The sequence below is a fragment of the Colias eurytheme genome, chromosome 1 (assembly GCF_061535395.1).
Source record: "Colias eurytheme isolate Ceu_HAF_F1 chromosome 1, ilColEury1 Martin Lab GWU primary, whole genome shotgun sequence".
NCBI lineage: Eukaryota > Metazoa > Arthropoda > Insecta > Lepidoptera > Pieridae > Colias > Colias eurytheme.
In genome coordinates this window covers 14,360,063-14,383,621 of record NC_142980.1, presented here as the reverse complement: position 1 = coordinate 14,383,621, position 23,559 = coordinate 14,360,063, and the positions used below count along the sequence as shown (strand labels likewise).

General features: G+C 33.4%; 1 protein-coding gene across 1 annotated transcript; it reads right to left on the bottom strand.

Annotated features, from left to right (window-relative positions):
* Window positions 1-297: 297 nt before the first annotated feature.
* Window positions 298-20,855, bottom strand: LOC149911371 (uncharacterized). Its single transcript, XM_090105786.1, has 13 exons — window positions 20,735-20,855; window positions 14,602-14,716; window positions 5,480-6,480; window positions 5,230-5,408; window positions 4,844-5,128; window positions 4,460-4,521; window positions 3,917-4,051; window positions 2,867-3,051; window positions 2,214-2,517; window positions 1,681-2,019; window positions 1,289-1,580; window positions 833-1,144; window positions 298-612 (listed from the first exon to the last, which is right to left on the bottom strand). The coding sequence occupies exons 3-12, from the start codon at window positions 6,450-6,452 to the stop codon at window positions 884-886; spliced, it is 3,015 nt and encodes a 1,004-aa protein (XP_089961912.1). The 5' UTR covers window positions 6,453-6,480; window positions 14,602-14,716; window positions 20,735-20,855; the 3' UTR covers window positions 298-612; window positions 833-883.
* Between the last annotated feature and the right edge of the window lie 2,704 nt (window positions 20,856-23,559).

Genomic DNA, 23,559 nt, shown 5'->3' with positions numbered 1-23,559 from the left:
AACTTTAAAAATCTCTGTTATATAAACCTACTCAAGGATTTTTGTTCAATACAATCACAATACAATGTTCTTTGACACATACTTACATTATTATGAAATGAAAGACATTACTCCAACTACTGTTTATTTAAGATCAAAGATTACATATAATTTGTGATTACATGATTTTCAAGACCTTAATTATAATAATAAATAATTAAATACTTAATTTACGAGTAACATGATTGACTAATTGAAAAACTGGAATATAGCCTAAATTTTAAACCTACAGCTTTGGATAACATATTATGGGGATATAATGCGAAAGAACTATATTTTTATAGCTACCATTACACTACGACATTGCCCTTTCATTTTCCTTGAGCCTTGCGAGCTCAGAGTTTATGATCATATGATTTATTTCTCGCTGATTTTAAAACCTTACTTAATTTATCATGGCACATTTTTCACTTTGCATCATGACGTAGTATATAAGTCAAAACATCACCGAGATCTTGGTGACATCATGAGTAACTTAATCCTTTAATATGCGCAAATTGGAATAAATAGACACAAATTCTACTCTTCACTACATATTATGATTAATTGTGAACGTTCTTCTCTTGATCGGAACTGTAACAAACAAAAGATTACAATTATTTAGCATGAAAATATCAAATATATAATTTCAGAAGTAGCTTATATTATTTAGCATACATTGAATAATAGATGGTAATTTTATGGAGATTGGAAGGTTACATTATAATACGCCTATATTTTGTTAAAAAATTGAAAAGGGAAACCGATTAGTTAAGTGTTTATTTAAGGTAATTTTTCAGTTCACTCAACTTACCGTATTTGAAATTAAAACATAAAACTACTACTCAGTAGTACGCTATCCAGCTTAAGTCACGAGTTCAGGAGCTTCTTCCTGCTTTTCTTCATCCTGCTGTTGGTCAGCCCCCTGTTGTTCAGCCTGCTGTTGTTCAGCCCCCTGTTGTTCAGCCTGCTGTTGTTCAGCCTGCTGTTGTTCAACCTGCTGGTGTTCAACTTCTTGCTGCACAGGCTGCTGTCTTTCATCATGCTGATCTTCATCATGATTGCGAGCAGCTTCAATCACAATTCTGCGCAGACGATGAGCAGCAATCATCAAATTGCCAGCTCGCTAAAAAAATAATTAGAGTTTATTGTACTGCGTAGTTGGAGCAAACGTAAGTAGCTTAGATGAATGAATAAATGACTAAGCAAGTTGTATGTGTTTTTTATTTTCCAATAAATTCATATAGTGATTCTTCCAAGAATTCCATACCTGCCATCTCTCCCTATAGGTCCTGAGATATTCTCTCAGATTCTCGCGAGCGCGCCGCATGGGGCTGTAGGTGATCCCCAGCGGAGGCTCTTCCTGCAGCCAAGCGTGGTTGACGGCCTCAGCGGCGGACATCCTCTTGGCGGGATTCAGCACAATAAGCCGATTCACGAAATCTTTGGCTAGCTCAGATATATCCCTGAATGCTAGATCGTCAAAGTTGTAGTATGCCTTGTTTATCTTGGCTGTGTAGTCGAGCCAATTTTTCCCTTGGAATGGCAACACTCCTGACAATCTGAAAATTATAATATAATGCGGTCACTGGTCAATCAAGATGAACTCTTACATGTAAAAAAAATATTTGGTTATGTTATATTCAGAAGGTTTATACATACAGGAGGTAAATAATCACGCCGAAACTCCACATATCGCAAGCTACACTTAAAGGCTCATAATTCAATATTTCAGGAGCCACATAATCTTTGGTTCCATAAATGGCTCTGACAATTTGCCTTTCGTGTATCACGCGAGCGAGACCGAAGTCCGCTATTTTAATCAAGCGACTGTTTGGATTGAGGCATATGATATTCTCTGGCTTCATATCCAGGTGAGCAATTTTCTGACTATGTATGAATTGCAGACCCTCGCATATTTGACGCACATATATAATAACGTCTAGCTCTATAATATACTCCTCGTCAACCAATCTATCGAATAGTTCTCCGCCCCACAGACTGAAAAAATATGATAAATAGATTAATTATTTGGAGTGACCATAGATTCAGAATCAAATACACAAATTCCGTAATTGGATTTATTTAATGATTTGTTTCAAATTATTAGGTACTTAATTTAAATATTTAATCTTGCCAAGCTTTACACACTTCAGTTTAGATTACCTTAGAAATATCAATTATTGAATACTCACTAATCCATCACGAGAACAAAGTTGTCCTTCGTGGAGTAAGCCATATACAACTTCACGAGTTTGGGATGTTGCAATGACTTCAGCAGCTCGAACTCCCTGCGAGCCGAATCCCTCCTCTTCTGCAAAATTGTCCTCATAGTCTTTGCAGCATAGTACTGCCTGCCTTCGTTCCTGATGAGCACCACTTGGCCGAAAGCCCCGCGCCCAATGGTATCGCCAGTCTCGCGATACTGCTGCGAAAATAGCTCCATCTTCTGGATGCGCACGTGCCTAGGGTCCGTCATCTCTTCCACTTTTATTTCAGCTGTAAATTAGAACATATTATTACATATTTTTAAATTTTAAAGTGAAACTTTTATTACATCGTCTCAAACGTTTTGGTCTGTGTAGCGCATGTCGCGTGTATCGCGGCTGCCGAGTAGGTATACCTACTCGGCAGCCGACCGTCACGCGACATGCGCTACACAAAGCAGTGTTCGGAACCGTTCGAACAGTTTCACTTTTACCGTGGTTTCATAAAACCACACAACATTTTTTTTAATGACTCGTCTTTGTTAAAATCTTACCAAAAGAATTTAGAGTAATTTGGATTCAATTTTTCTTTAAGCATATGCTATGTCTGGTGTTTAAAAGTATTTTTGTTGCATACATACATATTTCCACAGTGGACTCTTTGTGATCAGAATTGGGAGCCACGCCAAGCACGCGTATCTTCAGGGTCTTCTCCAAGGGAGGATTCTTTATGCGGAATGATGGTGTGCTAGACACACCTGCGCCGGTGAATTCATCTTCTGTTTGATCGATATTTACGGAGTACCATTTATCCCCAACAGGTGGCCTGTAATTGCTGTTAGTTAATTCTCTCGATATAACTCACAGTAAGAATTGAACAATCCTAGGAGATGTGCAGGTATTGTATTGATTAAGTTATGTAACTTACGCTGCTCGTAGATTCGTAGTCGAAAAGTTTGTCAGTTGAACGCATTTGTTTGAACATATGTCAGGGAATAACTGCACCGATTTAAAATTTATTTCACCATTAGAGGCTATAAATCAAGAAAAGCTATAGAAATATTCAAAAAATTGAAACTCTCAATGTAAATTTCTTATATTATTTGCGTACCTTATTTAGGTATTTTAACGATAATAGCCGAATAGAGCCGATAAGATCCAAAAGCAACAGTTGTTATTCCATTGAAGAAAATTTTCGTGCCAATTAATGTTGAAAAATGGCAATTAAGTATTGAGTTGGGACTTGGAATATATAAGTACCTATTAGACGGGATTACGCTGTTCTCAACTAAAAGCGCTGCAATTATCTCTCACTAACGATGTAAAAATTTCAAGTTCATATTATACTCATTGAAAGTGAAAATAATAATAGATATTTTCGTTCCAAAGCTATAGAAATGTACTGAAAATATAATATTTTGCTAGTTAATAGACGTGTTGAGTTCGAATTTACTGAAGGTGAAATTAATAATAGATGTTTTGCTTTCATAATATAATATTTTGCTAGTTTAAGAATATGTTAGAATATTTTATGAATACGTACTTATCAAACTTTTTCTGAAAGAATTTGTAAAGAATACTATTATCACACCTATAACACTTTCTTATATTGAATTTATACAAAAAATATACGAGAACCTATCAAGTTCACCTTGTTAATTAGTTACTAAAATATATCAATAAATTATTACCATTTCAATAGAATAATTCTGTCATTCGCATTGCTACTCGATGGACCGGCTTGTGGCTCCTCTTCCACAGTCAACATGGCGCCCTCTGGCATTCCCTCTGCCTCCGCGAGCAGGAAGTAGATGTCTCGGTCGCATCTATGTATATATATTTAATTTTATTTCTGTATATATAGAATAAATGTTTAAATTCGAATATAAGTGCTATATTACTATCCTTTCATTGACGTATCATGTTTTAGATTAATTTTATAAATTACGTCGAAATCCGAATCATATCCTTAGATCAAAATATGATATCCTAGGAACTGTTATGTCTGTCTGTCAGTTCGAAACGGCTGAACTGTTTCGGTGTAATTTGGTATGATTGACAGTTCGGGGGAAAACAGGAAATTACGATAGTCGGAAATGTCGATCATCGGTCTAACCTCAAGCGACGCCGGGAGGCTTAGCAAGTGTTGTGAATATAATATGTAGTAAACTATAGATTTGCCAATTTGGTTATTGATGTGCATTTCCTATACCTACATTAAGCAACATACTCACTTGCAATATTGGATTTTCAAACAAAAATCTTTTTCTCCCTTATCAGCTGCAACTGGCGAGTCCTGCGTAAGTACAAAATAATAATAACCATATATGGTACAATTTAAATTTATGGTAATAATTTAAATTTCGCAAAGCTTAATTCATAATCTTCAGTCAATACAACAAGACAATCGCATGCATGAACTCTTTCGCTTTTAGCATTCAATGGCGTATTATAAGTTGCAAAATATTCATTACCTACACAACAATTTTTTTATAATATTATTATAATTGATTTATAGATTAACTGTCCTTCATTTTACATTGGTAGGTATTTACCTATTCACGACAAAAAAACAAGAAGAAGGGAATAAAAAAACTAAAGTACATTGAAAAGCTTACAATATCTCCAGGAGGAACGCCCGCAATAGCCATCCCATTGATAGGTAAAGAAACCTTTTTGGAGACATTATAGAATCCGTTTGTAGCTGGTTCGACATCGGACCCGTCTCTCTGTAGCCCCTCCATTACCGAGGGTGGTACAATTGTCAAATTTGCAGTTGAAACGCATAGCGTGACCGACTTCCTGCTAGGAATCGATTTGCGGATCTCGCACACTATGGGACCAGCCATGTCTGGCTCCAACTTCTTGATGTATAAATAAAATTCCGTTCCATTACAGTATACCTGAAAAATAAGTCTAGCTCAACGTATGCACAATCCTAATCGTTATAATATTCCATCTAATGACCGACTATAAATATTCATCCATATTAGCATATTCTTACGTCAAAGTGTTGATTGGTGCGCTCTACTCTGAATTTACCAACTTCCCAGACAGCACTGCAAAAGCAAGCATCCTCTGCCTCAAACACAACCTTGAACGTCAAAGACGATCCAACGCAAGCTACGGCTGCATCCAAAGGTTTCAGTATCTTCGTTGGTGTTAGCTTCTTGATGGGTAGCTCTGTAAATCGCGAATTATTAGCATTTGCAACATTTTCTCAATATCTACCATCAACGGAAATTAATACTTACTATTTATGAGCAATGTGCAAGTAGTGGATTCAGTGTACCCAGTGATTCTGTTGCGCGCATTCAGCGTGTATTCGCCGCCATCAGCCATAGCAACGCAAAAAATTTTCAACGCAACATATCTATTGTTAAAATATTGGACCTCCATGTTTGGTCTTATTAGAAGGGGTTCTGGGCCCCGGCCCCACGAGAATTCTGTGTTAGAGTCATAATGGACTTTTGCGACCATTCGCACTTCTGCGCCGCAATAAGCCTCCATAATACGTGGAAACGGTTCATCAATGCTGGGGATTAGTTCACTCCTTTGTATTATAGCTGGTTCTAAATCGAGAACTATCACGTCTGTAAAAGTGGACTCGTAACCGAACCGAGTTCTATACATCACCAGATATATTCCTGAATCTGTCACTTGTGCGTTAAGAATAGAAAGAGTGGTCGTTCTTTCATCACTTAAAATGATCGTGCGTTCATCTTCTACGATAACACGGTTACTCTTGAACCATAAGAAATCTTCTGTCTTTTGCTGTTTAAACCTGGCTTCCAATTCTATGATGCCGCCCACTGGAACTTTTGTGTGTACGAGATGTCTAACGGCACCAAAGTTGTGTCGAGGTGCCGCTGTTAAATACAGCGGAACATTCGCCAGAGATTTTGTGAGCTTCACGTAAAGGTAGCCTTTTGATAGAGATTGGACACCAAAATGTTGCAATAATATTATGTAGACGCCCTGGTCGTTCGCAGTGATACCCCTTATTTCGAGACGGTGCCATTTTCCTCCTATGCTTATTCTCATCCGACGGGATGAGCGCAAAATTTCACCATCTTTAATCCAAGTCGCATATATTTCATCCTCTGGTATCTGACATTCTCCAGCGATCTTACATTCAAACACTACGTTTGTGTCCTCATCCGCAATAACATCCTTTAAACATTCCTCGATATCAATCATTTGTACTTCAGGTTCGTTCCGAAACATTTTGTTTTAGTATTACGTTGCCCCGGTTCTGAAACGAAGGTTTTGAACTACCTAATCAAATCGGTATTGCAGTCTATAAGACTGTTAATGTAATATCTTATCTTAATCTTATATATAAAATTCTCGTGTCACAATGTTTGTCCTCAATGGACTCCTAAATCACTTACTCGACTTGTGCAGTTCGATCCAACTTGAAAGATAGGATAGCTTAAACATGTAGGTACCACGGGCGAAGCCGGGGCGGACCACTAGTCATATTACATAGAATTATAAAAATTGATTTTTTTTAGATTCATCTCATTCATTCGATTCGGAATTAGTCAAAAGCGTTACAAGGATCAGACGTTCAAAGAGACCACTAGGTGAACGATGTGAACAACCTTGCATCGGTTACCTTGAATTTGAAATCCTAACACGTTAAAATCCATTTCAAACATGATTTATTTTAGTTCCGAAAAACCTTAGCTGCAATGAACGCAAGCCAGTATGTATGTCGCTCATAATTGCTGTGACTCACGACTTAAATAAGGTCATGCAAGGTGACGTACACAGACCGAGCAAGTCCAAAAACACGGAGAGCTAACGACCTCCACACCCTATCTTCTCAAAGTAGATTTTGTTATCTAGATTCATATTGAATTGTTTTCGATATCCAGTCATACGACAGCGATCTGGGTTAGCGAAGGTAATGTTTATAATAATACAATTATATCGCGATAGCAGTGATTTCTCGAGAACAGCTGTTTCTAAGTTGATTTATTAATTATTCTCACTATGGTTGAACTGATTGTAGGCGGCTTAAACCTTTGACCGTTCATCAATTAGGTAGATACGAATGTAGGTAATATATTTTTAATGGTTTATAAAACACCTTACAGATTAAAATTATTACCTACGGTTTGTATTTAAATAAATTACGCATAATATTACCGAAGACAAGTATTATCAGTAAAACCTTTCATTTAAAATCAAATAGAGAGGAAATGATTAAACGATAATTTTTATTGAATCGACATTTGGAAAATATAATAAAAAGAAAAGACATTCTTATATTTTTGAACATAATGACAGTTATAAGTACATTGCTTTAATATTGCAATTTCCCCATGTAAATTCGCATGTACTGTACAAAACCTTTTCTTCAGATTTTTAAGTGCTTGTTTTTGATAAATATCAAGTCTGTTTATCACGCAATGTCCGCAAAAGGAACTCAGGCATTGACATTACAAGTAGGGCAGGCGAGCTTAGCATATACTATTAGCTATGTATGTATGCAACACTATTTTTATTTACTTTTCTCCTAATGTGGAATGGAATAAAACTTCTGTAAATGTGTTGTCTCAGGCTATTTGATAAAGTCCTATGTGACGGCAAAATTTGTGGTTTAGTCACAGTCCGGTGACATATATACGGATTGGATTATAAATATTCATTATAGTTTGAAGAGACTTTATTTATTGGAATTAAAACATTGTTTACGACTCACTCTCTTATCCTTTTTTTCTTAAATGAAAGCAATTCAAATACAATATTATAATATCAACTATCTGGTTCAATATCCATCAAATTAAGTCCAGCCGCTTTAAATAATAAATACAAAAAAAAAATACTACAGAGAAATAGCCAAGCTTGTGAAACATAAAATACCTAGTGAGTAGTGACCCGTCGTTATCAAAAGTTTTGTATAACACTTAAACTGTTAGGTTAATCAAAATTATAAAAGGATTATTTTATCTAATATATACCTGAAGATCGTGTGCAACAGTTGGATAAACGTGCCGACGTAATACTATACTTTAGTTATATAATATCAAATAGAGTAAAACAATGACGTTTAAAAAGGGATAGGAGTAATATGCTGTAAATAAACTTTCATCCTATCCCTGTACCTTAAGGTAAAAGTAAATATATTGCTATATTTATGTTTTTTTTAGTAACTTTACCATAAAATTGTCTAAATCTTCTACTATATAAAAATAAGTCGCTATAACTCCAGAATGCACGAACCGATTTTCACGGTTTTGCATTCGTTGGAAAGGTCTCGGGCTTCGTGAGGCTTATAGCAAAGAAAAGGTGTCTCTGGTGGCGAAACGGAGTTCGCCCGGTTTGCTAGTGTATTATACAATTTTCACTAAATTCTCAATAAATTAGTTGAACCTTTATTAGTCCTCCTTTTTACTAAATCCCACATTTTAAACAACACCATCTATCCCAAATTAGACAAAGCTTTTGAAAACCTGGCTGTCTTTTTAATTAATGTAACTTCGATAAAAACATACACTGGGCAATGGGCATATTTAGCTACACACTTTACATATTTTGTTTCGTACCTATTTAGGCAACTTATAATTTAAAATTAAATTAACTATCAAGGAAGATAAGCAAAAATAGGTAGATTTTGTGTGAAATATATTATCTAATTAAAGTTATATCTCAATAAATTTGCATATTTATTTAGGAATTAAATACATAATTTTATTACAGAACAAAGGCTGCGCTGTTCGATAAATAGGTATTCCATATGTTTAGGAATGCGAATCAAACCCTACTAGGATTTATACGTTTTAGTATTCACGCATGCGTAGTGGACGAGACGAGAATTAAAATTAGTGGTTCATTAGTTAAGAATTTTCGAAAAATCCATCATCGTACTATGCAATGCGTTCTGAAATGGGTTTTCCGTGTTTTAAAGGTCGTAGCGGATGTTACACCACAGGTAATTACGAGTTACGAAAAGGTCTAAGGCAATTGTAATTTGTTTTACTATAGGGAAAGTTTTACTAATGAGGTGTTCCTTGTTGGTGTCTTGTTTAGATCGAAATTAGGATACTATAAATTGAATATAACAGATAATATTATATTTTTATTGAACAGTAGTAGTTGTATGTGACTACATATAAACATGAAATTATATTTTTTAATAAGTAGGTACATCCATACTAATATTATAAATGCGAAAGTAACTCTGTCTGTCTGTCTGTTACTCAATCACGAATAAACTACTGAACCAATTTGCATGAAATTTGGTATGGAGATATTTTGATACCCGAGAAAGGACATAGGCTACCTTTTATTGCGAAATATGTACCACGGGCGAAGCCGGGGCGGACCTCTAGTAGTAGATAAATAGTTGTAATAAATGAGTAGTTAGGTTTCCTATTTAGTTAGTTGTTAGAAGTGGTCTTTTTTATTATCGCATAGGTACAGTAAAATCTTTAATAAATAATCATATGTAACGCAAAGTTTTATTAAAGTAGGTACTTAACAATGAGCGTCGGTCGTTGAGAACCCAGTAGTACTCAAGGAAGACTGCAAATAATGATTAAATCTCATCAAGAACTTTAAAACCGCTTAAAATCTTAATATAATATATAAATCTCGTGTCACAATGTTTGTACTCAATGGACTCCTAAACCTCTTTTAACCGATTATAATAAAATTCGCACACCATGTGCTGTTCGATCCAACTTGAGAAATATTATAGTTTAAACATGTAGGTACCACGGGCGAAGCCGGGGCGGACCGCTAGTCAATAAATATGTCAAGGGAACACTACAATTGAATCCCGATTCACCGCAACCTTAAAGCCTTATTATATGAAATATTCACGATTATTTCATATAATAGAGATTATAATATTAATATTATTTTGTTATACGGATAGGTTTCAAGTTCGCATTGAATACTTGCGGTTCTTTATTACAACTCTATCGATTACATTCCATCGATAAGTTATTTAATTAATCTCAAAAAAAGTATATACATAAAATATATCAATTTATCTCTAGGAATTGTAAGTATATGAAATTTGAATGAAATAAACCGCATAAGCAGAAATTAACTGGCCACTATGAATTAATAAATAAACAAAAACATCGTCTATAATAATCTAATAACATCATAATGATACGTAAATCCCGATAGCTTTCAATATAAAACTGAATGTAACTGAAACGTTTTTATTGCTAGGTACTAGCCGCTGGCCCCGTTTTCCCCCGGTTTCCCGCAAGATCTAAAATATTCTATCTAACTCAGTAAAGATGAAGCCTTTCGAATGACCAAGGAATTTTCAAAATCGGTTCAGTAAATCCACAGGTAACGACAAACTCAGGTCCTACAAACTCACAAATCTCACCTCTCTAAGCTATTAGGTGAATTAGGTGAACACTGCTGCACTGTAGATCAAGGAGACAAGAATTGAAATCTATCAATCCGTATGCAAAATGAATAACTACGTTATAATAGTGAAATAACATTTCTAATCCTCTCGTTTCTTTCTTCGAATTCCACGAAATGGCATCGTATTAATATTGAATTTACAATACAAGCAGAATATATGCACAAAAAATATTTGCTTTAATAACATGATCACATCTATGGCCCAGTGGTTAACTCCTTATGTTTGACACAAGGCATCCCGATTTCAACAACCATTCAAAAAAAATCAAGATGGCTGCCTATCAACGAGCAGCCGAGCAGGGGCCGTATTATGACCTCTTATTTCCTGGCAGAATACACCGTAAATTGAACTGACTGGCAAATTAATAATATGACCGCAATAACCAGCCATGGCTAAATAAACTATAAGGCTAAAAGTACAAGCATGTATGACATTCAATGTTCAAGAGTCTTCGTATACATATAGAGAGATACATTGAGCAAATTTATATAGAGAGAGATACATTGAGCAACTAAACAAAATATATTTTTACATAACTCTTTTATCCATGGAGGCACCTCGTGAGCGACTAATAGTTGCTCTTATAAGGAAGGTGGCACTGATTGTTCTTGTTGTATCATAGCGACTGCCTTGTGGCTTAGAACATTGATTTATAAGTGTATTTTAGAAGAAAAATATCCGTTCGTACATAAAATGAGAATTCATTGGACGATAAATAAAATTAAGAAATAAACGGAATTTTAAATATGTAGTGACATTTTTACTTTGTAATGAAGAGAATTGTTAATGACCTAGAAGTAAAAATATCTAAAAAAGTTTCAAACACATAGATTAACTATCGATCCATCCTAATATTCAAAATGTCAATTGAATCAAGAATTAAAAAAACAATCATTTACTTAGTACCTACATACTTTCAAGTAACTACCTACCTAAATGTTATTCCTCTAGTAAATTATAAACGCTCTTATATAACGCATATCTATTAATATAATCGAAAATAATTTCTAAAACCAAGTAAATCCATGGGTTTAGCCAATTATTAACTCCTAGGTTTGAACCCACGCCACATGAAGTCTAAGATGTAATGCGAGTATCTATTATATCTATTATGACAAAGTTTCCACATTTTCCTTTCTATTCTATACTCAAGCACTAATGTAACACACAATAGCCAATGAGTCCATACTTCACGATGATTGATTAACTACGAAGGTCAAGGTATCAGTTTTATAAATATTTCATGTAAATTGTTCACTCTGATACCGATATAATATGTCATTTTATGTACTTTCACGGCGTTATCGATAGTGCATTTTATAAGGTACTATAGTCGAGCCAATTTAATAGGCAACATTTGACGTCTATCAATTTTATCTTCGAAGAGAGGTAACCTGCTTAAAAACATCGATTAAAGTGAATTAATCGATACGGATTTGAAACATTTGTCAATCGAATTTATTAATTTATGATGATTTTTATTCACAAGTAATCAATGCACTCAATTCTAGATGTCAAATTTCGATTTTTAGAGTAACGTCTCTGGTATTTAAAAAGAAAAAAGGTTTATTGACACAAAATTGTAGCGACGTCAGTTCTTCAATTCAGAAATTGTTTATTATGTTTATAATGGTTTATCAGTAAAATGAAATCTTAAAATTACTTGTATCGGTCATTATTATTATAAATATGTGGACGTAATTGAAAAAAGTTAAGCAAATGTGCAGTTCTAACAAAACGAAATATCATGTTATTCTATGTTGTCGTTACTAGGTTACGTAATACGTTGTTGAATTTTGTTGAACTGTCAAATGTTGCCTATTAAAATGGCTCTACTATAATAGCAGAAATGCTTTATTAAATTCCAAACTTGTTTATTACATTCTAAACTAAACATCCACTCATCAAAACGCTAATTACCAACGCAGACAGAACCGGAGGAGTTCGAGTAGATAAACGCAATTATCAGGAGAGCTTTCGAAAAATATAAATATTCCAAGCCCGATACTGGTAAAGGCTTATCAAAGAATGTGGCCCCTAAAAGGTTACCTAATCTCTAGGTACGTGTCGATGTCGTGTATTACAAGAGAATACAGATGGACTGCTCGCTAGTCATTATTTATGGTCTAAAATCCGAATATAGGTCGACCTGCCCCGGCGTGATAATAGAATGAGACCGATTTTATAATAAATGTAGTCTATTAAAAAATCTATTAAAGATGGGTTGACTGAAAAAATCCTGGACAGGACATTTTACTTAATTTTTTTTTAATTAATTGCAGATAATAAAAAAAAATTATAATAGACTTGAAGTATGAAACCTACAGATTGTGCAGTTATATAGGGGTTTTCAAATATTTACCTGGACAAACTGCTAGGTTGGCAGGTATAAACAGGCATGTCCGTACCAGTTACTTTCACTTGCAGCCTAGCAGTACCTACCTAGTTACCTAGCAGTTTGTCCAGGTAAATATTTGAAAACCCTATTTCAAATATTTACCTGGACAAACTGCTAGGTTGGCAGGTATAAACAGGCATGTCCGTACCAGTTACTTTCACTTGATGGGATGATAGAAAAAAAAATATATCAGCATAAGCGCTATCTCAACACTGTATAATTAAAAAAAAAAGTTTTTTTTTAATAATTGACTAAAAATATCCTGTCCAGGATTTTTTCAGTCAACCCATCTTTAATAGATTTTTTAATAGACTACATCTTTCTTATATATAAAAATGAATCGTAAAATGTGTTGGTAAGCGCATAACTCGAGAACGGCTGAACCGATTTCGATAATTCTTTTTTAATTATATTCCTTGAAGTACGAGGATGGTTTTTATGTAGAGAAAACGTAAATATGTACCACGGGCGAAGCCGGGGCGGACCGCTAGTTTATTATAAAATTGGTCTCATTCTATTATCACGCCGGTGCAGGTCGACCTATATTCGGATCTTACGATACTGAAACAAAATCACGTCAAATTAACGGACAACGAACTAAATGCACACTTCAAATTCTACGAGCTCACCACAAACAAACATAATATGCACTGATTGAACCAAATTTCGAATTGTATTTCGATAAATAATTATTATAAATAATTTTGGTTTGCTAATAATAGCAACAATTAATTGAGTTTATTGTTTCTATAAATATCCCTTTATAGTGACGTAATAATTTTCACAAAACAACAATAGCAATGGATAAATAAATAGTTAGTGATTCCCAAAAATTTTCGTTTCAATTAACAATTACAGTTATAATATTATCTCAATTCTCACAATAATGTCTATCAATTAACTAATAATTAATTATATTTACTCGAGCGTATATAACATAATATTTTTAAACCTCACAAAATATGAAAACGATGAAAACTGAAAAGATACATGCTAAATGATATTATTTACATGACAAATAGGTTTTTATAAAGTCCATACTAATAATCATAAAATCTAAAAGCGAAAACTATAAAAAATTAACACATTCACATACAAATCAAAACAGTATGGTGCAAATAGACTGTTCAACATAATGTTCACGCACTCGCGTGTTAATAAAAAGTTAGTTAATAAAAAAAATTTTACAACGAAGCCCAGTTTTGGAGTTGCTCTGACACTTCATAATTCGTACTCAGTTAAAATAAGAACTATTTATAAAATATAGAGCTTCGTTTAAACCAACGCCATGGTTCAACTTAATTTTAAAAAATCAATCATAAAAAAAATCTAAGGCCACTTCGATTAGGCAAGATTTAAAGATGATTCACAAAATCAAATAAAATATATTTAATTTCTTACCTCTTACTACTAAACATCTGTAATAATGAATTAAATTGTGAAAAATTAGTAAATCTTACGTTTTTAACTATTTTATAACTGTTACTTTAGTTATATTATATTTACGTACACCATTTTGCCCATCTAACTGACAGACTAAGCTAAACAGAACCAACTGTGACAGAACTTACCAGACGATGTACAACTGGCTATCAATATTAATTAATTTCGCTGGTGGTCCATATTTCCATATCCATAAATACTGCTTTTGTCTTATGTATGTCCTCGGCAAACTTCGTAAATAGCCTGTAAAAGTTTCAAAAGTTTAGAAAATGCTCAACCTTTATTCGTAGGTGGATAAGTAACAGACGTAATTATTCAGAATCTAAACTCTAAAGTAGGTTACTTTTAATCCTAACATAAATTTAGAAACCACGGATTATTATTTAGAGTTGGTGAAACGAGTTGCCCTCATAATTGCCTCATTGTCAAAATATTTATGCACTAATTTTAATGCAAGTACTACTTCCTATAAATAATACCTACATATAAATCTATTAAACTACAATTAAATGAATAATAGAGCCTTCAGTTTATTGAATCGAAACAGTTATTGTTGTGTTTTAATATTACAATTTCTTAACAAATATGATTCTATGTAACAATTGAATTCCTCGTGTAAACAAACACGAGACAAACTTCTAAGCACTTTATAAAACTTAAAAGTTAACAATACATAAGTACCCGTTAACAAAATTCCAATATTCTTCATATTACAATGAAATAAACACGAAGTTAACAATATATCTGAACTTGAACTTGGAGCTTCCATTTCTAAGTACTTAAGACGTGTCCAACATCTATGAACTTTCGATTCTTACAATATAATCGACATTCATACATAGCATCAATAAGTCCCTGAAGTATAACAGTAATATGGAGCACACTTGCAAGTACATATTGAAAGCCTTCGCAGAATACTCGCTAGAAACGCGAGCGATTTGAGGCGCGTGAAAAAAATGCTGACACGTGCATAAATTACAGGGACTTTTATAACCGGACCCGTGGGAATTATACGAAGTATTTACCTGCAGAACATGAGATATTAATACACCCGCTTTGAAAATTATGATTGGCATGAAAATGTATTCACGCCTAATAAGGCGAGTGTGGTGGCATCCGATTCGCTAATTGATAACCTGTCCCTAAGTCTAGTGCTCCCCTCGTGTCACTATCGGTATGCTTTATTGAGGGTACATCCGAAATTTGATCAAAATATTAAAGCCATTTACAAGTCGTCGTCATGTGCGAGAAGAAATTACAAATAAACTAGACAACAAGTGACATTTATTTATTTATTCTTTATTATACAATATACCAAACATAAATATGCTTTACTATAATTAGATACAATAAAAACATACGGCACATATGTACTAAAAGGCAGCCTTATTGCTCTAATTTTATTTTAAATTCAGTTTGAATTGTGGTATCCGAAATTGCCTATAAACTTTTAAGAACAATCTCCAATGTATGAATTTACTACAAATTTTATAATTGGTCCAAGTTACTAAACACTTAAATCATCAATTCAATAGAATGAAAGGATAGAAAATAAATGCTTAGTTTTAAATCCAATCGAGCCCATTTGTTTACAGATCTTTAGGAGCATGCATTAGTGGAGAACACTGAAATGCATTAATCGTAACAGCAATAAGATTTTAATGAAACTGTATCTCGGCAATTACCGTGTTTACAGATTCTGCTAATTGATAACGATGCATCTTTAAAAGCACGTTGACTTACTATCTAAAGAAATTTCTAAACATCTTAAGAGCTCGCAGGCATAGGTACTTAGTATTTACAATGCTTTTCTTCCTATCCATTAGTTCTTACAGTATAACAATTCCATTCGCCCTTGAAACACTAATTTGCATCGGAGATTTGTATTCGATACCATATTTCCCGAGAAATTAATCTTTTTCAAGTTCATACAGTATTAGATATAAGTATATGCAGAGCTGTTGTAATAATATTTATTCCTGGTAAACCTGAGGTTTGTGTCGCGCGCGGTAGGCGAAAGATTAGGGTTCAACAGTGAGGATTTAATTTTCTGTTTGTAAAGCCAGATTTAAGTATGCTCGCGTGCACGAGGCAAGTCAGTGAAAAAAGTTTCCCACTGTTTCATACAGGACATTTTAAAATAGACATTATTTGTATACTCAATGTAAATATTATAACTATTAACAATTATGTATACTAATATTATAAAACTGAAGAGTTTGCTTTTTTTTTTGTTTGAACGCGCTAATCTCAGGAACTACCTACTACTGGTCCGATTTGAAAAATTCTTTCAATGTTAGATAGCCCATTCATCGAGGAAGGCCATAGGCTATAAATCATCACGCTAAGACCAATAGTATCTAGTGGAGCCACGGGGGTGAAACCGCGGAGCGCAGCTAGTGAGATATTAAATATGTATTTACAATAATAATCCTGTAATGTGGGATAACAAATGCTTTTGTGTATAGCTTCATTAATTTCAATTCAGGTTATCATTATTGCCACACATTAATTATGTAACACAGCAAATAATAAATAAGTTACATATCCTTTGTTCATTTATTGTTAAATACATTTTCGAAATTACTTTAATATATAAACAGTAAGTATTTTTAGTAGAATAACAAGTTTTATTAATATTTTTTATAAAGTTATAATTACAAAAAAAAATATGTCTATAAAGTCCAAATGCAAATACAATGTCAAATGTTTTAGAAGTATAATTTTAGCTTTTAATACAACCCAATTAGACCAACGAACTAAAATCTCGTTCATTTTTATACAGATATCAACGCGCTCCATCCACACTTGCTGTAATTGTATAGAAATTGATTTTCCACTCTATTTCTGAAGGTGGTGAGATTTATAGGAAAACTTATCTTATATATAAAATTCTCGTGTCACAATGTTAGTCTGCATACTCCTCCGAAACGGGTGGACCGATTCTCATGAAATTTTCTGTGCATATCGGGTAAGTCTGAGAATCGGCCAACATCTATTTTTCATATGTACCACGGGCGAAGCCGGGCCGCTAGTAAATATATACGATGCTTTTGTAACTACAAATTACATAATTTTCATATTTTTTTTTCAAAGTGTTCTCTAATAAATTAATAACTAACTATTACCTATTAATAACTCCAAGTTAAGGAAATGAGAAAAAAATGGACCGTGCATTTTATAATTACATTTTTTTCACGCACGAGTATCCTTACGTATAACGTATATTACAACATCAATAATTTTCGCTTTTGCCACGATCATTCCAAATCCACCCACTGAAAACTGAAATTCTTTGAAGTGATTATCACAGCATTTCCCAGGCAAATATGTAGTTAACTGGACATGTTTCAGTGTAAATTTGCATGCGTTTCCTTTGTGAATCTATCAATTACCTTTGATTTTAAGTATCGATTATTTGATTCCTAGTACTGTACCTACCAATCAAATGTTGGCTGAACTTGACCCTGGTATTGCAATAATGTTCGAGCAATGATTAAATATTAAACGTTATATTGAGATGAAACTTTGAAATATTACCTACTAGGTAAAATACTGAATACGTACTTATTATTTTTACAAATATTTTTTTAATCCTATTAATATTATAAATGTGAAAGTTTGTATGTATGGATGTTTGTTACTCTTTCACGCAAAAACTACTGAACCGATTACAATGAATTTTAGCATACATATAGAGGGTAACTTGGATTAACACATTGGTTTATCTTTGAAAATGCGGGCGAAGCCGCGAGCGGAAAGCTAGTATGATATCATTTTAAATAAGTATTCATCAATAAACCTAATTGATAGTGTTATTTAATGGTGTAAAACATTCATAATTAAGAGTTATTTTGTGCTATTATAATTACAATTGTTATGTTTATGGGATGATATATTACGTCCGATAATACGGTCTGTGGTACAATTATTGTATGTGGGTATTATGCGTTTCTGGGTTTGATTTCTGACGTAGACTGACAAAGGACCAAACCCGGTGTCCGGTATAGGGCTCAAATCTAATCATCTATTCACCAACTAATCAATTTCAAAGACTAATTACTTTAAGGATGTAAATCACCAATTAGCATACAGTGTAACCGACGCATCCCCCATGACTAGGGGGTGCGATGTGATGCGTTATTCAATACACTAAAATTCCCCACCGCCCAATCTAATAGTCTGTAATCCGATCTTAAAAATCAATGCCAAAATGTTTCGCTCCACAATAGGTTTGGAAACTTCCTGGTAGAGAATGGCTGTATTTTAGGAAACTGTGCATGCAAAATAGACTTAACATGCTGGTGATTAGCTGTGACATAGAGCCGCAACTTCTTTGTTTTTAAAAGCTCCAAATGTAACGTCTCGAAAAAGAACGCGTTTTCGATTCGCACATTTTCCATAATGTAATTGGTATTGTCTGTGATTTTTTTTAAGTTTTTTATACATTTTATGCATTTTCCTTTGTGCAGTACACGTTTTCATTAGGACTCGTTTTAATTCAGTTTGAATGTATCATTTTATAATGTTTTCAAAATTACTAATGGAAATTTTATTATTAATAGGTATTGTAAAATTTTCTTATATAAAATTCTCTCTTCTCCTCTCGATGGCTTAAAAAATTATGAATTTTTATAAGTGCACGTTAGAAGCTTTATTAAGGATATTTTGAAAAATTGTGATATTTTTGATGTTAAAAATTCTTTAAAAAAAGCTCGACTCGTATCTTATGAGTCCGCGTCACCAACATGCCAATGTTATTAAATTTGAAATATTAATACAAAAATTCTAAATTTTCACTTCTATTGGTAGTCGCTAGGACTGCGTACATATTTTAATTAATTTCGGTATATGAAATTTTTGCTATCGTCCGCGTTTATTTTTTAGCAGTAAGGCTCTTATATTTTTTACATTATGTTTTGTTAGATTGATGCATGATTTGAATAAGTCTCATTTTAATTTATTTTAGACTAGCTTCCGTCCGCGACTCCGTCCTTGCGGATGTCGGTCTTCACGTGGATGGTTTATTTCTACATTTTGAGTAACTCTGACAATTAAATCTTATAAACGGCTAGGCCTATAATAATACGCAACATGTGTTCGCGGTTCTACAGAACAACGTCCATGGATAAAACTGAAAAATTAAGATTAATTTTTTTTCTACGTATTTTTCCAGGATAAAAAGTATCCTATTTTACGCCCAGGATAATAAGGTATAATTATACCAAGTTTCATCGAAATCGAACCGTTAGTTTTCACGTGATGTCTTCACATACAGACAGACAGACAGACAGACAGACAGACAAAAATTTTTTTAAATCACATATTTGGGTTTGGTATCGATCCAGTAACACCCCCTGCTATTTATTTTTTCAATATTTTCAATGTACAGAATTGACCCTTCTACAGATTTATTATATATACCTATTGTATAGATAAATTTATGGTGTTCAAGTATTATTAAAATTAAAGTATTAGTAAATATTATATCTAATAATATCTAAGAGGGTTTTTTTAAGTTAATTAACGTAGGATGATTAATAAATTTCTAGACAAGTGTCAAAAATAATTATTATTTTAAAAAATTAACGTAAAATGCTTTTTCTAGAATAATTTGATAAAATACTGATTTATGTTTTTAATAACTTTTTTATTAATTTAACTTTCATATACTTAAAATAACAAATAAATTATTTAACAATAATTACTATAACTAAAAGGGCAATGCGAGATTTAGCTAAAGTAGATTAAAATTTAAACATATCTAAGTCGAAAACTCGCTCAATGTCAAATCTACCTGTTGCGCTCTGCAAAACAGCTTCTATAATTTTCTAATCGTTCATATAATGTTCTAGTTCATATAAAATTGTAAAATGAAAACAGATAATTTAATGAAAGCGTAAATCCATCTCTATAATTAATTAATCACTTTAAAAAATACAATTAAATCAAATTAAATTTTTGAAAAGTTTTGTTTTAACAGAAATGAAGCATAAAATATTTAAAACACTATTTATTAATCAGACTCAGAGAGAGAGAAACCAGAAATATTAATTTCACACAAAACTAAAAAATAGTCACTCCAAAAACTATTATTAAAAATTAACTATCGCAAAAGGCTGTTCAGATAAGTCCCAAAAATTCACAAATGCACTGAAAAAAAATATATTCCAATCAAAAAATTGTTTTATAATTTAAGCTCGCATTGCCCTCGCATTTTTTTAATAATAAATTTATTTAAAAAAAAAGAATATAACTCACGGAGCGCGGTAAGGCGGTGCGTAAGGTACAGCCGGCGCGGACGTTGTTCAACTAATGACAAGACCCATAGTCCATAGACCGGTTATCATTACACAGGTTACACAGCAAGTACTTAGTGCTTTAAAACCTTAGCGCATACTGTGAGGTGCACGGGGACGGCGCGCCTTATATAGGGAGGAAATTGAAAATATTTTCATATGATGCCCACGCAGCCTCCGGTACGATACGTCCAGATATAACTCAATTAACACTTTTAATGATACATGGAATCCCTATTGTTAATATACTACACATTAAATTCGGAAATTAATTTTCAATGTAAATTTTTTAAGGTAATTATTAAAATTAATTAATTTATAATAATTATTAGGGAATCTTTATTGAAGAATTAACGTTTGACATTTACACCGAACTTGGGGTAAAGAACTGTAAGGCTAACTTTGTGACTAACACCACGTTCGATTGCGCTAGCACTCGGCTTACCGGAGTCGCTACTTCGAATCCAGACACGCAATTTTGATTTGTTGTTTATTAATTATGTATCGTAATTCGTCCGTCTATTTTGTGTAGGATTTAACACAAACAATGATTATACCAAGGATAGGGCGGAAAAAGTCGATCATATTTTTATGCTGTAATTGGTTCGAGAGTCACCACTTAGGTATTGTGTAACAATTAGATAAGATTGGTTTAAGATTTTATAAATTTTATTACAAGATGACAAAGAGAAAAACATGACAAACCCTAGGGTCCTTTGACAAATCGCACACGTGCATTGCTCCTATTGCATTGAACCTTGGTATGCGCTCAAAGGTCCAAATAGCGAAGCGAACGCGAACCGAACTCTTGTTAGACAATAAAATGAGACATATTTTTTAAATTCAATCCAGTCAATCTCAAATTGAGTAAGATGAACAGTAATATCCGGTTACCTGCGCACATTGACAAGCACCGCAGCTAAAACTGTAGCGTAAGTTTAGTTTTTAGAAACCTTAATACCTGCACATACCTGTGTGGAAGACGAACCGATACATTAACCGCCCAGATATGTACTAGCGGAATAAAACATATATGGATGGGATACAGGTATTAATTTTAATAAATTAAATAATTATGATAATACATATTTGATAATTATATTATTTTTTTATCTCATTGTATTCAACTTTCTTTCATGTTATTCGTACCTACCATATGTAGGTATACTAATTGTTATCCCTAATTATGTATTTTCTAAATCGTAAATATTTCTGCTTAAAAAAATCAGCGGTCAGAGTGTACCATAAGTAGGTATTTACCATTAAGATTAGGTAAATATGTATACATTAGGTACGTCTTGTTCTAGATTTGTTGCCAATTTTTTTTTGTCCTATTCACGAAATTATAAGATAATATGTTATTTTGGTAAGACTGAAAAAAAATGTATAAAGGGAAATAATTGAGATCTGCTAATTTTAATGAAAACAAATACAAGAAAATCAAGTTTGTTTGATTATGAAGGCAAGATTCTTTTTTACATATTTTCACTGTCTTAATACGTAAATAAACCAATATTTGAATAACAGGCGTTCAGATTTTTTTAACAGCTTGGCGACTACAGCGCCCATCTTGGGCAAGGTTTTTCATACGATAATATTTTTAAGTGAGGAAAGAGAATAAAAATTAATTAATGTTTGTTAGTTATTTGAGAATTGATTTTTATTTCATGTCATCAAGTTATTATTGGACATTTTTATATTCATAGAAAAGCTTACAATCATGCCTATTGTCTATCTATATATGTTAACAAAGCCGGGTTTTATTCGATTCAAAAAATTTCTAGCAATAGTTCCGAATGTAACAAATACCTGAATATAATATTACTAGTTTTTCAGGAGAGTGCTTTTATCTTCTCTATTTTTTCATCAAAAAAAGGAACCTCCATTAATGCAACAGATTTTATACATCGTCCGCTTTTTGGTGAGCTTTTCAGGATATTGTGACGTTAGTAAAAGCGAGGCTGACGAAAAGATATTGGTTGCATAATAAGCCACATTACAATACATTTTTAATCTGGGAGTCGAGCATGCTTTGGCGCCATGAGCTAGCTGCCAACGGAAAAAGGATCCACACCCCGACAGAAGATCGCCGTGAAATTAGACCACTTCTAAATTATGAACTTTGTAGATTAGACAGTTAATAACTAGTATATTTTTATCGTATGCAGTATGGAATGCTAGAAAACTAATGAAGTAATTAAAATTTAAAAATATAGGTATTGTATGATTGTAAATTGTTAGACGTAACTTTTGATTTAATATTTTTGTGGATGAATAATTGTTACTGTTTCCTGTCCGAACATGTTTTAGCTGTCGAATACTATAAATTGCCGCGTTCCTTTCACTCGTGGCGCATTCGTACGAATCGTGCCTAGGGGCTCGGACGTTGTTTATACGACGTTCGACCCAACTACCTTCACTTTGCTGACCGCCTCCTTGGTACAGTGATTGACGCGTGAGCGTAGAACCGAGGGTCCTGGGTTCGATTCCCGGTGGAGACGAAGAAAAAAAAATGTCTCGGTCTGGCAGGACGCAGAAGGCTGATCACCTACTTGTCCCTAAAGAAAATCGATCAGTGAAACAGATGTATGCATAATGCATCTGCCCCTTACCCCACTACGGGGATACGGGACTTCACACTTTCACTTTGCTAATAGTCGTTGACTTGCTGCGTTTTGTTATCAACTACCTACATCAATTAGGTAGCTGTGTAGAATCGCAGTACATTCTTATTACATTCAAACTAATATTTAACCCGGCCTCTCGTGTTATTTCTTACAGTATGTA

What these genes read in the sequence shown, in the direction of transcription:
- LOC149911371 (XM_090105786.1), bottom strand. Translation starts at nt 6,452, where the DNA reads ATGTTTCGGAACGAACCTGAAGTACAAATGATTGATATCGAGGAATGT. An exon ending in AGAGTCCACTGTGGAAATAT is followed by an intron (nt 2,518 to 2,866) that starts GTATGTATGCAA and finishes TCTAATTTACAG; the next exon opens with CTGAAATAAAAGTGGAAGAG. An exon ending in GGCGTGATTATTTACCTCCT is followed by an intron (nt 1,581 to 1,680) that starts GTATGTATAAAC and finishes TATAATTTTCAG; the next exon opens with ATTGTCAGGAGTGTTGCCAT.